The sequence below is a fragment of the Cibotium barometz genome, chromosome 2 (genome assembly GCF_041138505.1).
Source record: "Cibotium barometz isolate CiBa-2024 chromosome 2, ASM4113850v1, whole genome shotgun sequence".
Classification (NCBI taxonomy): Eukaryota; Viridiplantae; Streptophyta; class Polypodiopsida; order Cyatheales; family Cibotiaceae; genus Cibotium; species Cibotium barometz.
Genome location: NC_141047.1, coordinates 54048004 through 54067865, shown reverse-complemented (window position 1 = coordinate 54067865; position 19862 = coordinate 54048004). Strand labels below are relative to the sequence as shown.

Here is a 19862-nt window from a genome sequence, read left to right as displayed (position 1 = left end):
CATATATACATATATGTATATATATATACATATATATGTATATATGTGTATATATATATACATATATAACTATACATATATATACATATATGTATATATGTATACATATATATATATATGTATATATATGTTTTTAAGGCCCCTAAGGTACTCAAACCTTCAAATTCTAGCCTTGTTTGGGCCGTTCAAAGTGGTGTTTTGAAAATTAAGGAAAGAGAAACAATACTACGGGCTCTATTTTCCTCCTTGATCTTCTTTTTAAGTAGCAATGATCAATTTGTTACCTCCTTTTTAGGATATACTTCGTTACTTCTTCCATAGAATGCCAAAGTTTCTAAAAGTCGTAGAACTTGAAGACTTCACCCAAATTTCCAGTTGAAGGGCTCCTTACAACCTTGCCTTTCTTTGTAAAGAGATCTGAATGCTATACTTTTCTCCTGATCCTAATCCTTATTTGAAAGGGATTGCCCCTCCCACCATTATTATGGAACATAAATCACCCATTGCACCCTTCAAATTCTAGCACTGAGTACGCTACTTCAAAAGAAGTTACTTGATTTGAATGTTTCACTAGATGATGTACCTTATTTCCTTATTTATGTATTTCTATTAGTTTGTGAATTCAGTGTGTCACAGATCAATGGATATCACGAAGAAGCTTATTGCTATGATGGTGCTGCTCTTCCTAGCGACTTGTGCAACTATAGAAGGTAAGAGAATGTACATGATAAGGCGTGCTAATTCTGTTGATCACAACCATAGCAACATAGCCCCAAAACACAAGCTAAGAAAACCGCACATATGGTTCCGTTGACTCTCCAGCAGTTGTAACTTTAATAGATAGGTCTCCACACGACCTGCTAGGCTATTGTGGTTCCATGAGCTAGAACATAAAATAAAGAGTGAGCTATAACCCATGATCGTATGGGTTGATTTTTGACACGTGTATTTCATGCATAAAAGATTGCTAAAAATTTTGAATGTCAGCTAGAAAATTAAATAAAAAGTGATTCCAATGGGGGAGCCCATCGAAATTTGCATGTGGGGTACCATCAAAAGGCAAGCTTGTTAGTAGAACACCTTTCATGCATGGGTTGCTTTCACATTATTTTCCTACTCTACTCTGGTGATAGTATTACCGTTGCACCTGTTCCAATTACTTCTCCCTTTTAATTTAGGCTAACTTTATGGATGATAAAATTTGAAGGACATAACTAGTCTCTCTCACTCCCCTTGGATGTTGATCTTAGAAGCTAAGGAAATGTCAAGTAGCTAGCTAGCTAGAATATATTATCGGAATTGAGCTACAAAACATGACATTGAAAGCTAGTACTAAGGTGTGGGGTTTGGAAGGAAGGCGCTCTGAGAGAAGGTCTGAAAAGCTCCACTAAACCAATGGTGCTGCTGCGCAGGTCGTGATATAAAGGCGGGCGAAACAGTCAATGGCGTCTCTGGTCACATGATGATGGTGGCACACGATGCTGAGAACATGACTCTGTCAGAATATCTGTGGAACAATTCAGTAGATTTACGAGAGGAGGCGGTGCAGACCATCTTCATTTCTGGCGTGGGTGCTGGGAACTTGAGCCCCGACTACTATGCAAATTATACGTTGCAAGATGCAGTGTGGCTTCGCGAGGTTGCACATTTGTGGAGACAGCTGAACAACACTTTAAGTGCTCCGGACATAGTGAGAGCGGAGGCCAATCGTTCATACTATAGCTACTTGCGTTACTCTGTCGCGATGCTCGCAGCCTGGAATATTCGAGATGATGGGGGCAGTGACTATGGTGTGGAAATGCGGGATGCCGCTGCATACTATGTGGGAACCATCAAGGAGGCTATGGAGAGTGAGCCCAGCGACATGATCATTGTGATGTTCCCATGTGTCTCGCTGTGGCCCTTTCTTGCACGAACGCTGCTCAACTCTACAGCCGGGCAGGAGTGTCCGAATGTCTACAAATTTTGGATGGAAGACAATAGCAGCAACAGCACCGCTGTGAGGTTTGCCAACTTAATTGACCAGCTCGACGAGCGAGGCTTCATCACCTCATGGTCTCACGCACTGTCTCTATTTCGCCAAGGCATGCTGTGTGAAATCAATTTCTTTAACCTTGGCCGTCGACTGGCATATTCTGCGAAAAGTGGCTATTATGCTGGAGCCTCTCTGAATCTAGGCTGAGACAACCAGTGGTGGGACAACATGCACGTTCACATATGTGCCATTGCATAATTAACAGGAAAATGTGGAAAAGCAGATCAAGATTCCTTTCTTTTATGCATCTTTTCTTTTTTGTAAGGATGGAAATAGATTTAAAAGGAAAAGAAAATGAATACAAAATGGCTCGGGCACGAGAACCCCAATGTCCACTCAAACACTAATCACTTACATAAATGTCCTCTCATGAAGCAGTCATACCCTTGGCTGTTATCTCATATCACACTTTTCTTTGGATGAATGAATCTTATATCATAAGCTCATGAAACATGTAATCTTTACTACAGCTCCTTGACATAACGGCCTTTACACAGTCACCCTATAATCATGCACGGGCGGGTAAGGGGCACCCAAGATTGTCGACACTCTGAACAGGTCGTCTTAAGAAAACCTAGCAAAAGGACCACTTGGAAGTCTCAACATAATACCTACATTCTTTACATTAATCTTGTACAAGATAGTGGTCGCTATAACACACATGTAGCTTGCTAGGATATGGTACATTAAATACCCATTAGTAATGTCTTCTATCACATATCACAAACATGTGTGCTCCCATCATATTGGCAAACCACCAATAATGCCCTTTGTTTGCATAGATTTCAGCCTTTGTATGTTCACATGTCCAATCCTTTTGTACCAAATATTAATGTCTAGCACTATCCCATCACTATGCAAAAACATGGTTGAATTCAGTTTCGGTATGCTTGCATCTTTCTAGCCTTCGGCAATCAATTTGTTGCTATGCTTAAAATCCTCAACAAAGGATCCATATTCATTGAATCTCACCTATAATCCTTGTTCTACCATTTGTCCACCAACACATGCCAAACTCTTTGTAATAGATGGCACATACAACATCTTAGACATGGTTTCCACTCTACCATCATGCATCCTCAAGGTACACTACTAACATGTGTAATAGGATGCTTCATATCATCACCTGTAGAGCAACATGTCCCTGAGTTTGTGTTCGCATCATGTTATCAAACTACTCTCCATGACATGTCATGGTTTGTTGCACCTAAATCCATTTACCATGTCTCATCACTCTCTTTACGTGACATCATAGTGACCATCACATGCTTCATAGCAAACAAATGATCTGTATGTCCCTCATTGCAATAGATGATGCATAGTTACCATGATGCACTCTACCACCACGAAGATCATTTTGCTTTTATAGAAATCTCTAGCCATATGTCCAAGTTTACCACAATAATGACACTTAACACTAGTTCTGTAATTGGACACTAAAGTGTCCTGAGGACACTTTAGTGTCCTGTTTCTTACCAAAACTTTGGAAGTTTTTGGGGAACCTAGAAACAACATTTTTACACCTTGTTTCAACCATAGGTTGGTTAAAAGTCAAAAAATAAAGGGGATTTTTCATGATGTCAAAACACAAGCTATATTAGAAATTTGACAGAAAACTCTAACTTGAAATTTTCATTGAAATTTGAAGCTGTTTTGTCAAAAATCCCATAAAATGCCTGTAACTTCTTGAATAAATCATGTTTTTCATGTTTGTAAATGTACATATGCATACATTACCTCAAAAGTGTTTGACAGAAATTCTCATGTATACACAATTGTTGAATTCGGATTATATTCACATGTGTGCATTCAAGCTTCAATGGAGAGCTTGACCAAAAACTAGTTTTTGCTTTGCTTGAGCAACCCACTCTTGGCTTAAATCTCTTTCAATCACTTGAAATCCAAAAGATTAGGGTTAGGGCAACTCACCAACGGGCCTTATCTTTTAGATTTGCAAGGTTTGGTGTGTTCCATAGCCTTACAATGCTTCATAGCTTCAATGGCTTCCTTGACATCTTCTTTACAACTTTCTCCCTCTTTCTCACAAACCCTAATGAGAGGAACTTAGGCTCTGATACCATGAAAAGAGAATAGAGGGGAACACAGGAGGCACACCTAATCATTCACATAGCTCTTGATTCCATTAACATACACAAAGTAGAGAAGCTCCATAGCTTTCCTTCATTGTTCTCCATAAAACACAACACACTACATAATGATAAGTTCATACTGAAAATAAACCTAAGGCTAATGTCCACACACTTGCCATTTGGGAATGGTCATTATTATCCACACATACACTACTAGACTAGTATCCACAAACTAATGCTATCCACCAATTCTCGTGATGAGCTTGCATTCTCAATAACACACACACACACACTCTCTCTCCCTCAAATGTTGCCACTCTATCTATCTATCTTCTCTATATATATATATATATATATATATATATATATATCCTCTCTCTTTCTATATCTCTGCTCTCTCTCTCTCTCTCTCTCTCTCTCTCTCAAATGTTGCCACTCTATCTATCTATCTTCTATATCTCTATATATATATATATATATATATATATATATATACATATATATATCTCCTTTCTCTTTCTATCTCTCAGCTCTCTCTCTCTCTCTCTCTCTCTCACACACACACACACACACATGCAAACACATATATATACACACACACACACACATGCACTAATGCACACACTCTCTTATAAATAGAGATTCTCTATCTGTGTATGTGTCTGTGTATGTGTCACTATATTTATCTCTCTCTCTCTCTCTCTCTCTCTCTCTCACACACACACACACACACACCCACACACACACTCCCTTTCTCTACTCACACACACTATCCCATACATAGAAAATGTCTCTCTCTCTCTCTCTCTCACACACACACACACACATGTATGTATACTCTTTCTCTCTCTCTCTCTCTCTCACACACACACATGCAAATATATATATATATATAATATTATGTTTTATCATCTGTAGACAGATATGTTTATGCAGACATATATAATATATTTAGACACATATACTTATGCATACATATATATAATGTGTATTTTTAAATATACAGACTTATATATACACACAAAGACACATAGTTTTAAGTAACAAAATTTTAATTTAGATTGGAGATGGACGGTGAGGTGTTCTCACTCTCAAATAAATGAATCTTACATGTACTCTCTCTCTCTCTCTCTCTCTCTCTCTCAAATTTAGAAACTCTCTATCTCTGTAGCACCCACACACAAACACATGTACATACCCACACATGCACTAATGCAAAGACACACTCTCTCCCCCCCCCATACACTCTCTTATACATATAAATTATCTCTCTCTCTCTCTCTCTCTCACACACACACACACACACATGCGTGCACATACACACACACACACACATCCACATACACACACTCTCTCTATCTCTTTCTCACAAACACACGCACATGTAAATATATATTATATGTAATATTATCTTTTATTATATCTAGACACATAGTGACACATACATATATAACACACATATACATATAATTTTAATTAAATAAATTTTAATTTAGATTATATTTTTAATATGACGGGATGCATAGTGAGGTATATTCACACCTCACCATGTTTGTTGAGGTGTGGTCAATCTGAAATAAATGCATCTTATATGTAGTGTCTTTTGTCATTTCTTTACAATGCGATAAAGAAAGAAGAAACACCTACACATTAATGTTTTTATCATGAAATTCACCTTTTAAAAGAGAGGCCCCTATTTTTCTCTCAAGGAAATCATTAAGTAAGAAGGGATATCTTTCCTTTCAAAAATTGAGATGAGAAAGTTCAAATTTTAGAAAGGGAGCCTCTCCCTTCTTTTCTTTGGCCACATGGTATGGTAACGAAGCTCAACTTTTAACACTAGTTTGATAGCTCAACAGGATATGAATATGTCTTTTTAGGGGTTTGCTAAAAAAAACATAACTTGTGAATAGGAGTAGTATTTTAGCATTTCTCTTATAAGGTTTGTCTTTATGAATGTGGTAACCTTAGAAAATTATTAAAATGATAAAAATAAATATAATTGATAAATCAGCATAATTATATATATATCCAGCATTATAATCAAAACAGGTTACAAATTTACAAAGTAGATTCTTGCATACAAGAAAACAATAGTCGTGAGTCATTATATTTATTCTGAATCTTACATAGTTGGTAAGAGATGAGAGATATATTTATTCTGAATCTTACATAGTAGGTAAGAGATGAGAGATATATTTTAATGATAAAAAAGTATTTCAATATTAATAATTCAAATTTTTTTTTTAGAATGTCTTTTTTAGTTATTGAGTCTTTGACACCCAAAATAAGACTATAGTGTGAGCTTATATGGTGTTTTGCTTTAGTTATACTAATAAATCAATGTCTCCACTAAAGTAATCGGTCAAGAATTCATATCTAAATATTTCATTTTAGTTGGAAAACAAGGTGATTGTCTTAACTTTCAGAACTACAAAACAACGTATATGAATCCTTGCTTATATTTGGATCATCTAGTGAGAAACTTATGAAAATAGAGTTTATTATTATATAAAATGACTAGATATTCCATTTAAAGCCTTATGAGATGTTTAAAAATACATGAAGTAGTCTCTTATTCTATAGTAATGAATATGGTTCAAAATTTGTAAACTTTAATCTAAAACAAAGTGCTTAAAAGGGTCGATATATATGTGATTGTTGGCTCTCACAAAATACACTAGAAAAGCATAACACTGTACAAAACATGTGTGTAAGATTTAGGGTTGTGGTCTATGATTGTTTGTGATTAGATATAAAAATCCTCAAAGTTAAATTTGTTCATGATAGTTGTGATAGCTTAGAATTTTTATTAAAACCTAAATTTTGTAGTTCTAATTGATTTTTAAGCTTAAGATAGATCACCATAGATATGTTTGTGAAGCAATGAACATCAAAAAACATGCGAAAAATATGAGAAATCGGCTAATTAAATCCTTTGATCCAAATGTAGCCCAAATAGCTCTGCATTATGACTATAATTTAGCCTATGAATTCTTTAAGAACTGATAAACCAAAAGGTAATAGTAATGTTATCGCAAAACAAATCCAAACTATTCTTCACAAGATGTACCTAATGATATGAGAAAAGGAAACCTCTCATTCTCACTATCCATGTGTTCCAAATAATTCTATAACATTGGTATAAGTAATGAGAACATAAATATTTCCCCACCACAAACACATTTATGTCCTATTACCAAAGTAGTGTTGAGAGGGAGCCCCCTATTTTTCTCTCAACAAGGAAATCATTAGGTAAGAAGGGATAGCTCTCCTTTTGAAAGTTGATATGACAAGGTTTAAATTTTAGAAAGGGGCAATGTGAAAGATCCCTGCCCCCTCCGCGCAACAAAATCGGGGGTGCTAGCAGCGGAAGTAGCACTTCTTGCACAAGGCAGAGCCTCTTACTCGGGGCCTTGCCCATGGATATCCGGACAAGAGACTAATCCCTAGGTTCTTCCAAAACCGAACCCGGAAAAACTTCCCTCGCCCAGAAAGCACGGGCGATTCCTCCAAGATATTTTTATTCTAACGTAGTCAAGAGCCTTAACTAACCAAACTGATCCGACCGAACTCGTAAGTCACATGATTAGATCAAGGAAAAGACTTGCACTTGGATCATAGAGACCAACACTTTTTTCCTTATCAAGAAGCACAACGAATGATTCTTTTCCATAGAACAAAGACTATCCGGGATTTACTTCATCTATCGTAGCTTAATAGAATTGAGTCCCATTTGAGGGATCCATGAGGCCAGCCTAGCCCCATCCAGTCCCATGGGTTAGCTAACCGCCAACCACCACTATAGTGATAGGATCCATTTAGGAATTTGGTTATGTTTTGCCCTGGGTACCAGGGGGGAAAAAAGTTCCTAGGCCCCCTAGCCGGCGCTTCAAGCAAAGTTCAAGACAGTCACACCACTTACACACCCAATATGAAATTGCCTTTTTCACAAATTCAGCACTTTAAAACAATCTTTCAATGAAACCATAGTATCACTGATCATAATCCTCCAAAATATCTAGCTTGAATTCTAATTTCCAATCATTCCTTCATCGGTGTACGTATGGCATCATTGGCAATCAGAATGCTCACCACCTGTTCACTCAAGGGCCTTTTCAGTAGTTCCTAGCTCATAGTACCTGAAAATATATTCACTTATAAAAATCCAGATGGACTCTCTGTTGAAGATCAACAAGATCAACCAAAATATCCATATAAAAGAGCCATGGACTCATCCGTTGAGGACCAGCAAGGTCAATCAACTAGATCTATGCCCGAGCTCAGAAAACAACTCTAGCACCTTGTTCCATTTTCTTCCTCGATGCACACGTGGGTATCTTCGGCGATCCAGAGCCTAAGCACCGTATGGTCAGCACCCTCTAGGATCCTTCGCAGGTCACCTAGCGCTTCACTCATAGGCCGCTTCCTTGGTCCCTCATCCACCGTACCGAAAGCTCACCATTTAAATCGATCGGCCGACCTTGCTACGCGAGACGTTCTCTGTTGACTGTCTGCAACTTTATCACTTTGGTCTCTACCACCTCATTCACAAGATGGTCAAAATGCTTTCCTAGAATTCTTGACATAAACAGTCATTTAAAAACAGGTCATAAATACAGTTTCTAACGAACACTCATCTTTCCACATTGTTCCACATAATTTCTTATTATTCCACATTCTTCTACATCAATTTACTTTGCTTAATCCACATCCAATTATATGTATTCCTATCGTCCTTCATCCATTCTCATCCAATCACATCATATTACATCTCATCACATGTATCCTCATCACATCTCATCCATTCACATCTACCCATATCCACATCACATCACATCCATTCACATCACATCTCATCCATTCACATCTACTCGGTCCACATCATATCCATTCTCATCACATCTCATCCATTCACATCTATCCCGATTCACATCACATCCATTCACATCACATCTCATCCATTCACATCTACCCCGATCCACATCACATCACATCACATTCATTCACATCTCATCACATCTATTCACATCTATCTTGATCCACATCACATCACATCACATCACATCCATTCACATCACATCTCATCCAATCACATCTATCCTGATTCACATCACATCCATTCACATCTACCCCGATCCACATCACATCACATCGCATCCATTCACATCTATCCTGATTCACATCACATCACATCAAATCCATTTCACATCATATCACATCCATTCACATCACATCTCATCCATTCACATCTATCCCGATTCACATCACATCCATTCACATCTACGTCGATGCATATCATATCACATCCATTCACATCACATCTCATCCATTCACATTTATCCTGATTCCTGATCACATCACATTCATTCACATGACATCACATCCATTCACATCTATCCCGATTCACATCATATCACATCCATTTCACATCACATCACATCCATTCACATCTATTTACATCATGTCACATTCACATCCATTCTCATCACATCTCATCCATTCACATCTATTTACATAACGTCACATTCACATCCATTCTCATCACATCTCATCCACATCAACATCTATTTATATCACATCGCATCTTATCACATCCACATCCACATCCATTTATATCACATAACATCCTTTCATATATCCTCACATCTCATTCTTATCTCTTCATTCACACCCACATTCATTTACATCACCTCACATCCCATCCACATTCATTTACATCACACCACATATTATCACATCCACTCACATCTTATCACATAGCATTCACATCTTATTCACATCTATTCACATTTTATCACATAGCATTCACATCTTATTCACATCTTATCACATAGCATTCACATCTTATCACATAGCATTCACATCTTATTCACATCTTATTCACATCTTATCACATAGCATTCACATCTATTCACATTTTATCACATAGCATTCACATCTTATTCACATCTTATCACATAGCATTCACATCTTATCACATCTTATTCACATCTTATCACATAGCATTCACATCTTATTCACATCTATTCACATTTAGTAACATTTTCTATTTCTGATATCAATGGGACTTTTCTAAATTTCTACCAATTGCTTGGCCTAGTTAAAGGTACTTCTTTTGGATGGATATTTTCATATTCTTTCTTAAATTTCTCAAGTGAATTATATTCAATAATCTTCTTTTGAGTAAAAGATCATGGGATTTACAAAAATCAATTCTACCCATATTTCCCAATAATGCTCAAAATTTCACTTTTGATAAATACTCATAATCTGAATTATGCTAAAAATTTCTCTTTTTCCATTTAATTTCTTGGATCTCAAATATCATGGGAATTCCTCTTTTATCATAAAATAAATTTATCTAAAACTCCTCTTTAAATTTAAATAAAAATATCCATTAATTCAAATATGCCAAGAATTCCACTTTTACCATTTAAATGATTGGATTCCAATTGTCATGGAAATTCCTCTTTTAGCATTTAAATTTTCTCATGCATAAAATTAATTTTTCTTAAATTTCTCTTTAAATTAAATATTCATTATTTTAATATACCAAAACTTCTCTTTTTCCATTTAATTACATGGATCTCCATTATCATGGGAATTCCTCTTTTTGCATAAAAATAAAAAATACCATAAATTTCTCTTTTCTTAATTTAATTATTTATGCATCAATACTAAAAATTAGTTTCCCATGAATTTGATGAAAATATTTCTTTTAGTATAGGATGTCCAATCCTAGAATATGGTAGGAAGTCCTCTTTTTACATTATGCATAAAAATGAGTTATGTATTAATTTTAACCTCTAGCTTAAGAAGCTTAGAGATTGAGTTTGAATTGAGAATTTATCAATGAGAAGCATTCATTTGCTTAAGAATTAGTCGTAGGAATGAATATTCTTTTGGGAGAGAGAGATATACATAAAAAGCATCCTAATTAAGCATAAAGATTAACTTTTTTATGATTAATCATTAAAACTTTTAGAGAAAGCTTGATTTGCATTAAAAACAACTAAATAGAAACCTCTCAAGCTTGAGAGGGGTTGAGAAGTGAAATCATTGAGAATATTAATGAAAACCATGAAATTACTTCTTACCTCTAGATTTGGTTTGCTTCTTTATCTTAGAAGGAAGCCCCCAACTAATCAATTAGTTTAGTATGTTGAGAAGAAAGCTCCAAGGACTGTTGAAGAGAGAGAGGAGCTCCAAAAGTAGAGGATTTTTAAGGGATAATAGAAAATATCACTATTTTAATGTAATACTAGCATGGTATAGCTCAAAGATGAGAATACAAAAAAGTAAGGGTCTATTTATAGATTAGGGAGGCCACTAACTGAGTCCAACTAAGTTTTAGATTTTTCTAGCTTTAGTTTGGTTGAATTTGGACAAGATTTGCATTAGTTTGGCTCTCCTTTTGATTTGGTTTGATCCAAGAGAGAGGAGAGATACAAATATCAAAATTTTTTTGAATTAAAAACTCATCCACATACGTGAAATAGGTGCCTACCTCAAAGGTCTCCCTCTCCTTAACAAGATATCAAAAATTCATCATTTATCTAAAATATCTCATTTTTTAGTAATATCTCTTAATTTTTAACTAATAAACCTTGTACTCAGTCAGCTCTTCATCTTATGTGAGAATTTACTCATTTTTGGGTATTTTCTTTTATTCTTTGGATTTATCTCATCCCAACACTTGGATTAATCCTATTGGTCCATAGGAACCTTAATTGGACCATAATCCAAAAATTTGTGAAAAATCTAGACCCTTAGGCTAAGGTCCCTTATATCATTTTTAATTGATTCCTAATGCACATTGAAAAGTTTGTTTTGAACTTCTGTTTCAAGGGAAACCATTTCTGACACTAGGAGGATTTTTATATCCAAAGATATCTCAATTTTAGATTATCTCTCTCTAGACATTTTCTCTCTCTAGGCCAAAACAGGGTAAAACAAGATCTTTCTTCTATTTCAGAGAGGGGAATAATTACAAGAACAGAAGGGGAGGATCTTACACCTTTACATCTCAAAAGCTAGAGAGAGGAATCACAATGTGAATTGCTCCTTTCTCCGCAACCAACGCATGATGTCGATGGCTTCCTATGCATGCCAATAGTACCAACGCATGGTGGTAGCTTCCTATCGAATTGCGTAGGGTGCTCCCGGCATGCATCGGAAGCTACCGACATGTGTAGGGAGCTACCGCGTAGGATGCTACTGGCATGCATAGGAAACTATCGGCATGCGTTGGTTGCTACTGGCATGCGTTGGTTGCTATCGGCATGCATCAGTAGCACCCTACGGATGTTGATAGCTTCCTATGCGTCGATAGCACCCTATGCATGCCGGTAGCTTCTTATGCATCAGTAGCACCCATGCATGTCAGTAGCTTCCTATGCATCGGCGGTAGCACCCTATGTGTAAGATTCCTCCCCCAACCCCCTTTTGATGTCTAGTACCTTCCCCTGTAATCAATCCCTCTTCAGAAATATAAAGACCTTGTTTCTAACTGTTTTAGCCTAGAGAGAGAAAATTATTCTAGAGAGAGAATATTCAGATTATGAATATTTTTGGATAGAAAAATAACTCATCTTATTAAAATAAGTTTCCCTGAAACAGAAATTCAAAAAGAATTTTCCAATGTGCAATTGGAATTAATTGGAAATAGGTATAAAGAACCTTAGTCTAAGGGTCTAGATTTTCAGAAATTTTTGGATTATGGTCCAATTAAGGTTCCCATAAATACTTAAAACTCTTATGCATAGGAAGCTACTAACATGCATTGGTTGCTACTACGGACATGCATAGAAAGCTACCAACATGCGTAGATTTCTATCAGCATGCATTGGAAGCTACCCGCATGCGTTGGTTGCTACCAACATGCATAGGAAGCACTCGGCATCCATTGGTAGCACCCGGCATGCATCGAAAGCAACCGGCATGCATCAAAAGCTATCAACATGCGTAGGTTGCTACCGGCATGCATCGGGAGCTACCGCCGGCATGCATCGAAAGCTACCTACAATGCGTAGGTTGCTAGTGGCATGCATCAAGAGCTATCGTCATGCATCGGAAGCTACTGGCATGCATCGGAAGCTACCGGCATGCGTAGAAAGCTACCGGCATGCATAGTATAAGATCCCTGTTCCCACCGAGCAACAGATTCGGGATACTAGTAGCGGAAGTAGCACTTCTCACGCGGGATAGGGGTCCCACATTCGGGGCCTCACCCACGGATATCCGGATAAGAGACTAATCCGTCGGTTGTTCCAAAATCGAACCCGGAAAAACTTCCTTTACCGGAAAGCACGGGCGATTCCACCAGGATAACTTTTTACTCTAACGTAGTCAAAATCATTTTTAATCGAGCTGATCCAATTACATCTATAAGATACTTGGTCAGATCAAGGAAGAAACTTACACTTGGATCATTGGGATCAACGCTTTTTTCCCATTCAAGAGGCACAGCCGTTGATTCCTATCCATAGAACAGTTACTATCCGGGATTTATTTTATCTATCGTAAAAATAAAAGTTTGAGTCTCGATTTACGGATCCATCAGTCCAGCCTAACCCCATCCAGTCCCATGGGTTAGCCAACCGCCCAACCACTGTAGTGATGGGATCCAATTAAGAATTTGGTTAGGTTTTGTCCCGGGTACAAAGAAAAAGAGTTCCAAGGCCCCCTAGTCGGATGTTCATGCAAAAATAAAACTAGTCACACCACTCACACACCCAATATGAAATTGCCTTTTCACAGATTCAACTAGTTTAAAACAATCCTTTAATAAAACCATAGTATCACTGATCACAATCTTCCAATTTATCCGGTTGATTCTTAATTTTCCCATCATTCCTTCATCAGAGTATCTATGGCATCATTGGCAACTAGGACGCTCACCACCTATCCACTCAGGGGCCGTTTCCTAGTTCCTAGCCCATAATACTCGGCAATATAATCACTTATCAAGATGGACTCTCGTTGAAGATCAGCAAGATCAACCAACAGATCCATATAAAGAGCCATGGACTCATCCATTGAAGACCAGCAAGGTCAATCAACCAGATCCATGCCCGAATTCAGAAAACAACTCTTACTCCTTGTTCCAATATCTTCCTCGACGCACGCGTGGGTATCCTAGGCAACCCAGAGCCCGAGCACCGTATGGTCAGCACCCTCTAGAATCTTTCGCAGGTGACCTAGCGCTTCACTCATAGGCCGCTTCCTTGGCCCCTCATCCACCGTACTGGAAGCTCACCATTTTAATCGAACCGAGGGTGGTCAAGACCTCGGCCGACCTTGCTACGCGAGACATCCTCCATTGACTCTCCGTCAGCAGTTGCAACTTTATCAGTTAGGTCCACGACCTTAATCACAAGACGGTCAAAATGCTTCCCCAGCATTCTTGACATAAAACAGTCATTTACAAACAGCATTTACAAACAGTTTACAATTACAGTTTCTATATTAACTCTCATTTTTCCACATTATCCCCCATCAACCCACATTACTTATTCCACATTCCATTTATATGTGTACTCATCCAATCACATCATTTTCCATCTCCTCACTTCAGATTCCTTCACATCACATATCATATATTCACATCCATACACATATCCACATCTACATCCACATTCACATCCATACATCCACCTCTATATGCATACATTCATATCTACATGCATATGTCCATAACTCCATGCATACATCCACATCCACATTCACCTTCACATCCATACATCTACATCTACATGCATACATCCACATCTCCATGCATACATCCACATCCACATTCACATTCACATCCATACATCTACATCTACATGCATACATCCACCTCCACATTCACATCCACATCTATACATCTACATCTACATGCATATATCCACATCTCCATTCACATCGACATCTATACATCTACATCTACATGTATACATCCACATCTCCATTCACATCCACATCTATACATCTACATCTACATGCATACATCCACATCTCTATTCACATCCACATCTATACATCTACATCTACATGCATACATCCACATCTCCATTCACATCCACATCTATACATCTACATCTACATCAATACATCCACATCTCCATTCACATCCACATCTATATATCTACATCTACATGCATACATCCACATCTCCATTCACATCCACATCTCCATTCACATCCACATCTACATGCATACATCATGATTACAATAAAATTCTTTTAATTAGTCTAGGATGATAATTCCTAGAATATGGTAGGAAGTCATCTTTTCATGCTTTGAATGAAATTATTTTATGTGTAATTTTTATAAAAATTTTGCCATAGCTCTGCTGCTATGACTGATAAATCTCAATTATCTAAAAAGATAAAGCTTATCATTAAGAAAATGATTAGATTGATCCCTAATTGGATCATTAACCCATAATGGATTGAATCATCAATATTCATGAAATACATAAACTAAAAGCATAGGAAAAGCCATTAATTTGGTCTTAAGCATAGATTAATCTTCGATTAAGAAAAAACTTTATGAAAAGCTTCATTTGGATTGAAAAATGGTCATGAGTATGACCATTTCTTGAGTGAGAGAGAGAAAAAACCATTAGAATTAAACATAAATGGAAATTTATGTAATTCTTTACTATCATTAATTAATTAACTTCAAAAGCATTTCAAAAACCATACCAATTAAGCTTCTCAAGCTTGAGAGGAGTTGAGAAGAGATAAAACATTGAGAAATTTTAGAAAAGAGCAAAATTCACTATACTTACCTTACAAATTGCTTGATTCTTTGTTTACGGTAGAGGCCCCCAACCAATCAATTGGTTTAGTATGCTGATGGAGCCACCAATGGTTTAGTATGTTGATGGAGCCACCAATGGGGATTGAAGAAAGAGAGAAGTGTCAAAAATTAGTGAACTATTAAAGAATTCATAGTTCTTGGCTTAGGTGGAGTAGAGTAACAAAGCATAAGACACTATATTTTTTTTCAACAAGGGGAGGCTTCTATTTATAGGAAAAATTGAGCTCCTAACCAAACAAACTAATTCTAGAATTTTCCAAGTCAATTTGGTTGAATTTGGACTAGATTTGGACCTAGTTTGCTTACTTTTTGATTCGGTTTGGTTCCATTTTGATTTGGTTTGGTTCAAGAGAGATGAGAGATAAAAATATCACATTATTTTTGAGTTTAAAACTCATTCAAGCATGTGAAATATGCACCTCCTTTAAAGAACTCCCCTTCCTTACATATGTGTCAAAATGGAATGATTATACCCAAAATATCTCATATTTTTAATATTGCTCATAGTTTTTTACTAATAAACCTTGTACATTTTCAACTCTTCATCTTATGTGAAATATGCACCTCCTTTAAAGAACTCCCCTTCCTTACATATGTGTCAAAATGGAATGATTATACCCAAAATATCTCATATTTTTAATATTGCTCATAGTTTTTTACTAATAAACCTTGTACATTTTCCACTCTTCATCTTATGTGAGCATTTACTCATTTTTGGATACTCAATTTATCTCATTTTTTTGATATTACTCATAGTTTTTTACTAATAAACCTTGTACATTTTCAACTCTTCATCTTATGTGAGCATTTACTCATTTTTGGGTATCTTCTTTTACAAATAGGATTTATCTCCTCCCTACACATGGATTGATGCTATTGGCATCCCCCCTTGGGATAAAACAACCCAAGATGTATGGTGCCACTCAAGTAGCGAAAGATGCGTTTAACTATCTTCCAATGCTGAGACCCCGGGCTATGCATAAACCTGCTCACCTGTGAGACTACAAACTGAATGTCCGGCCTTGTAATGCATACATAAATGAGGCAACCAACAGCTGTCTGATAGAGTGTGACATCAAAGTGATCTCCAACATCATGAAGACTCAACTTCAAACCTGTCTCCATTGGAGTAGCAATAGGCTTGCAGTCTTCAAGGCCAAATCTCCGCAACAATGTCTCTATATACTTTGTCTGACACAAAGCAATACCTCCATCACACTGCTTAAATTGTATCCCCAAATAATGATGCAAATGCCCCAATTTTGACATCTCAAAAGAGGCATTCAAATCAGCCTTAAAATCAGCAATATGACTCTCATTTGGTCCTGTGAGCAGCATGTCATCGACATAGAGAGCAATGATTATATGTACATCATCCACACGTTTAACATACAAAGTGTTTTCTGTTGGACTATTATGAAACCCATGTGCAGTCAAATATGTATGTATCTTTTCATACCAAGCTCGTGGAGCTTGCTTTAAACCATATAAAGCCTTTTTCAACCTGCACACTTTGTTTTCCTGCCCTCTTTGAACAAAACCACGAGGCTGCGATACATACACCTCCTCATGCAAATCTCCATTCAAGAATGCAGTCTTTATGTCCAGCTGATGTACATTCCAACCATTATGAGCTGCCAATGCACAAATGCTATGAATGGTAGTCATACGACAAGTGGGAGCAAAGGTCTCATCAAAATCAATGCCCTTTTCTTGAGCATAACCCTTTGCAACAAGCCTAGCCTTATAGCGATCAACACTGCCATCTGGCTTTCGTTTCAATTTAAAAACCCACTTACATCCAATGGCCTTTTTACCAATAGGCAAATCACACAAAGACCATGTACCATTCTTCATTATAGCATCATATTCAGTTTGCATTGCAGCCAACCAATTTTCTGATTTTTGTGCCTCATCAAATGAAAGAGGTTCTTCCTCTTCACACATACTAGACATAGCCAAAGCATAACAATCTGATGCATAAGAGGCATGCTGAGAACCTGAACGAGTACGACTAGGCATAGGTGCATCAATTTTACTATCACGCAACGTTTGCACCAGCCATTTAGGCATACCTCTAGCCTGCTCATTTTCAGCCCTATTCTCATAAATTACATCCTGTAAATCTACATCAGAAATAGGCTGATCTATGATGTTTGAAATCTGCATAGGCTGAATATTTACCTCATTAGGACTTACATTTGAATTCCCACCTGTAAATAGAGGCAACAATGTATCAAATACATCCCGTGAGCTCACACCTGTCTCTTTGGTACATGATAACAAAGGCTGCACAGCATCCTCCACAAAAACAACATCTCGACTAATCAAGATATGCTTTGACTGCGGATGATACAATCTGTAACCCTTGCTCTCAGCACTGTAACCAACAAAAATGCATTTGACAGCCTTATCATCCAATTTTTTGCATTGTTGCACAGGCACTAAAGCATAGGCCAAGCAACCAAAGACACGCAAGTGACCAATAGAAGGCTTCCTTCCATGCCAAGCTTCATATGGAGTAATAGACTGCAAGGCCTTAGTGGGACACCTGTTGAGTACATATGCAGCACACATGACAGCCTCAAGCCAAAACGCATGTGGCAAAGCTTGGCTCTTGACCATACATCGTGCCATCTCCATAAGTGACCTGTTTTTCCTCTCAGCAACACCATTTTGCTGAGGGGTATACGGCACTGTACATTGGTGTTTTATCCCACGACTAGCCAGAAATGCATCAAACTCTTTAGACAAGTACTCCCCCCCTCGATCAGAACGGAGGGTGCCCACAGTACAATTAGATACATTTTCAACCATAAGAAAAAACTGTTTGAAGCACAAAAACACTTCGGACTTTGCCTTCAGTGGATATACCCATGCATGCCTTGAGTAATCATCAATGAAAGTCACGAAGTACAAGTGTTTACCAAACGACGGAGTTTGCATAGGCCCACATACATCACTATGTACAAGTTGCAATTTGCAAGTGGCCCGCACAGAACCATCCTTTGGAAACGCAGAACGCTGCATTTTGCCTAAAATACAGCCTTCACAAACATGTTTCAATGGTGCCTCAAGAGGGGGCAATGAAGCAACCATATCAAATTTCTGCAAACGCAGCAAACTAGCAAAGTTCAGATGACCAAAACGAGCATGCCATAAGTCAATATTAGATAAAGTGGAAAAAATCCCATTCCCATGAAAAAAGTGGGGGTATGGTAAACTCATCCAAAAGTTTGTCAAAACATATTCATGTGACATATCATTGGAAAGAGCTTGAAAAGTAGAATCTAGATCTACTTTGTCCGACAAATTTGGAGTTTGCACGTTCAAGTTATGGCCAAAATAAAATTTTTAAATACATTCCCATTTTGAGGGATTTTTCCCATTTTATCTAATATTGACTTCCATACTTTTGCATCTGAAACTGCCTTTTCATCAGAAACTGCATTTGCTAAATCTTCCACACACTTGTCATAAGAATTGAGCCTATACAGCCCACGAAACAAGGTGCCAGATGCAATAATCGTATCACCAGAAGTCAAATCATGAACAGTACATCTGTCATCCACAAATTTGACTACAAATCCAAGTCTAGCAAGCGCAGAGACAGACAATAGATTCTTCTTTATTCCTGGCACATACAAAGCATCTGAAAGTGTGAAAGCGCTACCATTTGCAGCAGTAAGCATAATTTTACCAATGCCCTTCACTGGGTAAGAAGCATTATTGGCACATGTGACAGTATTCCCATTAGGGACAGCCTCAAGACAAGTGAACATATCACGATGCGAGGTAATGTGCTTTGTAGCACCACTGTCAAAATACCATACATGAGAGTCAACAGAAACTGCCAAACATGCATCATGTACAGATGGGTCATACTCGCAATACACGCTAAACGCCCATTCTGTATCCTGCACAAC

General features: G+C 37.4%; 1 protein-coding gene across 1 annotated transcript; it reads left to right on the top strand.

Annotated features, from left to right (window-relative positions):
• Positions 1–508: 508 nt before the first annotated feature.
• Positions 509–2278, top strand: LOC147641235 (uncharacterized). Its single transcript, XM_086819385.1, has 2 exons — positions 509–710; positions 1413–2278. The coding sequence occupies exons 1-2, from the start codon at positions 641–643 to the stop codon at positions 2180–2182; spliced, it is 840 nt and encodes a 279-aa protein (XP_086675511.1). The 5' UTR covers positions 509–640; the 3' UTR covers positions 2183–2278.
• Positions 2279–19862: the final 17584 nt, after the last annotated feature.